Source organism: Thermoascus crustaceus, assembly GCF_041956765.1.
Source record: "Thermoascus crustaceus strain CBS 181.67 unplaced genomic scaffold VTN00scaffold_10, whole genome shotgun sequence".
Classification (NCBI taxonomy): Eukaryota; Fungi; Ascomycota; class Eurotiomycetes; order Eurotiales; family Thermoascaceae; genus Thermoascus; species Thermoascus crustaceus.
This window is the reverse complement of record NW_027192536.1, coordinates 1,273,469-1,277,481: the sequence shown is the minus strand read 5'-3', so window position 1 is coordinate 1,277,481 and position 4,013 is coordinate 1,273,469. Positions and strand designations below refer to the sequence as shown.

The window sequence follows — 4,013 nt, the reverse complement described above, 5'->3', positions numbered from 1 at the left end:
TAATAATAATAATAATCGACAAAAGGAGTTGGTCGCACTGAAGTTGAGGTATCATCCCAACAACAAGACATCTACCCTTCATGTTAGTGATGAAGTTACTGTGTAGTCGTAAGTTTCTTATATTCCGGAATCGTTCATGTTGCTGCTGTTGCTGGTGCCAGCAGTACCTATGAAAAAGAAATGGATAAGGTTTCAGATGATGTTTTTCTTCTTAAGCCTTCTTCTCTCCTTCTCTTCTGTCTTCTAGGTGTCAAGCGTCATTTGTAGGATGTGCTGGCAGGACACGCAGATAGTGAGTGCCTTATATACCTCTCACGGTGGCTGTTCTAGCGTCGAAATATAGGATACCCAAAGGCCCCCACACTCATAGAGCCTTCCGGCTTACTTTTTTGTACTTTACTTTGATAGAAGTGTGCAGCCATCAGCGAAACAGGCCAAACTACTCGGAAGGAGACATACCGGTAGCGCAAGTGCTTGTTAGGCCCAAACAGCTAAAACATACTAGATTAACTTGCAACTCTATCAACTTATTTTCAGAGATATGATGAATCTCAAAGAGAAGATGAAACAGAAAAATTTGCAAAAACCCTCCTACTTCAATGTCACATGCTTGTCATATTGGCCGCTCCGTAAATGTGACTAACCTTATGACACAGTGATTGTCCTTTCAATAAACGAGATGTTCTGCCATCGTTAACGGCTTGTGGTCATTTTGAAGGTCTAGAATTTTACTATACTGAATGCCTCCGAGATGGCGGACGTGTCGACCGCTTCTTGCATATTCATATGGCAAAGTAATCAATAAATATTTCATCTGAAATACAGCTTTAGATGTCCTGAAATTCTGTTGGAATCTCACCCTGATCACTGAGGGTTGCAAATGGAACTAGCCTGTTCTCCCTGAAATAACACTCGTGCTCCGGCCCAAAGCTTCCTGGCACTTTCAACGGTTGTATCTCAAATTTTCAAGCCGTTCCCTGAATAATTTCACGTTTGGTTGAAGGGGGATCTGGCTCTAACTGTCAATTCCATCATTACGTAACAGTCTCCCCTGTCTGCCGGTACGGAAGATAAAGCTTTTAAGTTAATAGTTTGACCTCATTTGAAACCATAATCCACAAGAGTCTTGATGGATTTAGAAGATACTGTCAGCTTAATGATGGAATAGGCAGATCTCAGATAGTTATATCTAAGGCCAGCATCCATGATGGCAATGGAAATGATTAGACGTTGTCCCTGGGGACAGTGGTTACCATCCTTTAGCCCTATCTAGAATACAATCCAGTTCTTAGGTTGTCATACTTGGAAGCTGGGTAGCTGAGCTCGTTCCAGCTTTGATCCAAAGAATGAGTCCCACCGAAGGAAGTGACGACCTATTGAAGCATGTGTCAGTCTCAAGAAGAGAAGAATAAGACCGCAAAATCAAACAGTTAAATGTACCGTTTCAATGAGACTGTCACTAGTATTCTTATCGCCACTACTCTCCCACCACATGGCTCCTCCGAGACCCTTCGACTTGATGTACTCCGCCTTCATCTGGGCCACAGCTGGCGTATCATAGCTGATCATGACACGCTGGGTCGCGTCGTAACTATAACTGGCAACTGGCTGCTTGAGGACATACTCCCTTGCGCCGGCCTGGGGCAATGCCTTGTAGTCCCAAACCCCCTTCTCCCAGCTACCGGAACCAACACCATTAAATGGAGTGCCGGGTCCGTCGGTGTTAATAAAAGATCTTCCATACAGCGGCATGCCCATGACAATCTTGCTAGCGGGAACCCCGTGGGAAGTGTAGTAAGAGATGGCTTGATCTGTGTTAAAATGGGTGCTTGCTGGAGTAGATGTAGACGCATAGATGTTGGCATCGTGTCCTGCAATAGTGTCCCAGCCGCCCGAATAGTCATAAGCCATCAGATTCCAGAAATCAAGATACTCATCCATGGCAGCAAGATGCAGTGGTTGATAATTTGAAGGGCCTTTAAAAGGCTCCATTAGTAATCTTGGGCAAATAAGTCAACTGTGCCACTGTAGAAAGAAGCTGTACCTGCTGGAGCTGCAACTGTGAGCAAGAAACCCTTTCCGGGTGCATAAGTCTTAGTATAGTTATTCAGGGCCTAATAGGAGTCAGCCGTAAAATTTTCCTTTGCAATTGTTGTTTGTTGTAAACACACCGATCTGACTTCTGCAAGAAGCAACACCATGTTGTTTGCCTCACTTGCATTAGCAGGGTACTACTCCGGTCAGCGAAGACGGCCGCCCATGATGCTAGCCATCATACCTCCCAGTCAATGTCCAGTCCATCCAGACCTAAGTTTTGGACAAGCTGTACAGCGGATGACGCAAAGGCCTTTCTTCCAGAGTCGGTATTTGCTGCGCCAGCAATGTTGGAAGAGTATGTCCATCCACCAATGGACAGAAGCACCTTCAGCTTTCGATTCCTCTGCTTCAGCAGGAAAAGCTGTTTGATGCAGCCATAGACGTTGGTTCCAACATCATTCCATGAGTCCGTTGGGTAATGTTTCTCAATATCCGCATAACTGTCAGACAGGTACACCTCTCCTGTGTCTGAACGGACGTTGGCAAAGGCGTAAAGCACATGCGTGAGCTTGTCAGCTGGCAGATTCTGAGGATTGAAATTTCTACTGTAGATGGCCTGTCACAATGGTGAGTGAACAGTTCCGGTGATCAAAGACACCTAGACGTACCCAGTTCACGAAGTATGCCACGGATCGATAGCCAGTTGTGGCATTCCGAGCTTTAAAATCAGTAGCCCTACTGGCTGAACAGTAAATGACTGTGGTATGAAGGAGCCAAGTAAGAGCAAAAAGAAATGATAGCAGCAATCTCATGTTGAAGTAATCAATTGCAGCCTCTTAATGACATGGAATATTCCATATATCTGTATACAATGATTTGCGTTGGATTAAGCAAACCTTTCAATTGCTTTCAGAACTGAAGTTTACAGTACCTGAGTAGTCAAGCTTGAGATGACCTTGCATTCTGGATGTTGCATCCCGCTGAATATTAATGACTAGCTGACCGCGAAAACCGATGGCATTGTTTAGAGACCTTTTCATATGAACCCACAGTGGGAACAGGTTTCCCTGCAAAGATTGTGCAGAAATTGGCTAGCTAAAGGCAGCTAATTGCTTCCTGGGAAATGATTATTCCTGCATATTCTGGGATGTCCTAGATGCGTGTTTGACTTCATGCGAAATTTGGATTATTGGGAAGGCCACAATAAAAGCTCTGTCCTCTTTTCTTTTAATTTATTCCAATTGTATCACTTGAAAGTGCAAAAATGCGTCTTCCATATAAAGTGCTACTGTGAAGGACATTTGCTATATGGTCATACATCGATAAATTACCCTTAACTATCTACAGCCAGCTATTTAAATTTCCTCTCACTTGTTAAGCTATTTTGTGAACTCAGTGCCACAGGTGGGGCCCTATTTGGCACACTGGGATACTAGTCCTAGCACTTGTATGCTTCTTTGTGAAGGGGCAATGTTGATAGCGCGGTATGCTATGATACTAATACTATCACAAGAAGTCCGCTGGTATCCCAGCAGATACTCAGTAATAACAGATAGACTGAGCTCAAGGAACTAAAGCTAGATATATGGTGTTGTAATGAGTGTGCTTATAATACCCCAGAAAATAAACCATTCTTGTATACCATCCTGTCAGACTGAGTAAACCTCATATTATGAAAGTATGGAAACGTCTCTGATCCATTAATCTACCTAACTGACTGTTTATCATAAGTTTGGGGGCCTAAATCCTTCTGAATATGGCAATATCAAGTGATCCCGGAAAATATAATATATCAACATTTTTCAAATGGATGGTATGGCAGGGGTTCTGACCTCAAACAGTCAGTGGCAAGTGCTTGACTAGGCCCATAGGCTTTGTGGCATACTGCTAGGCAGCAGTAGCAATATTTGAATGATGTATGCCCACAGTATGTACTAACAGTATATCAACATCCCAGTGTTTCTACTCCAGTATCA

General features: G+C 43.6%; 1 protein-coding gene across 1 annotated transcript; it reads right to left on the bottom strand.

The window, feature by feature from the left end:
* Positions 1 to 1,223: 1,223 nt before the first annotated feature.
* On the bottom strand, positions 1,224 to 2,849 carry VTN00DRAFT_2753 (uncharacterized protein; the record flags this gene model as incomplete). The annotated part of the gene is made up of 7 exons (XM_069428998.1): positions 1,224 to 1,236; positions 1,303 to 1,373; positions 1,441 to 1,976; positions 2,045 to 2,114; positions 2,172 to 2,231; positions 2,279 to 2,653; positions 2,706 to 2,849. The coding sequence occupies 7 exons, from the start codon at positions 2,847 to 2,849 to the stop codon at positions 1,224 to 1,226; spliced, it is 1,269 nt and encodes a 422-aa protein (XP_069283797.1).
* Positions 2,850 to 4,013: the final 1,164 nt, after the last annotated feature.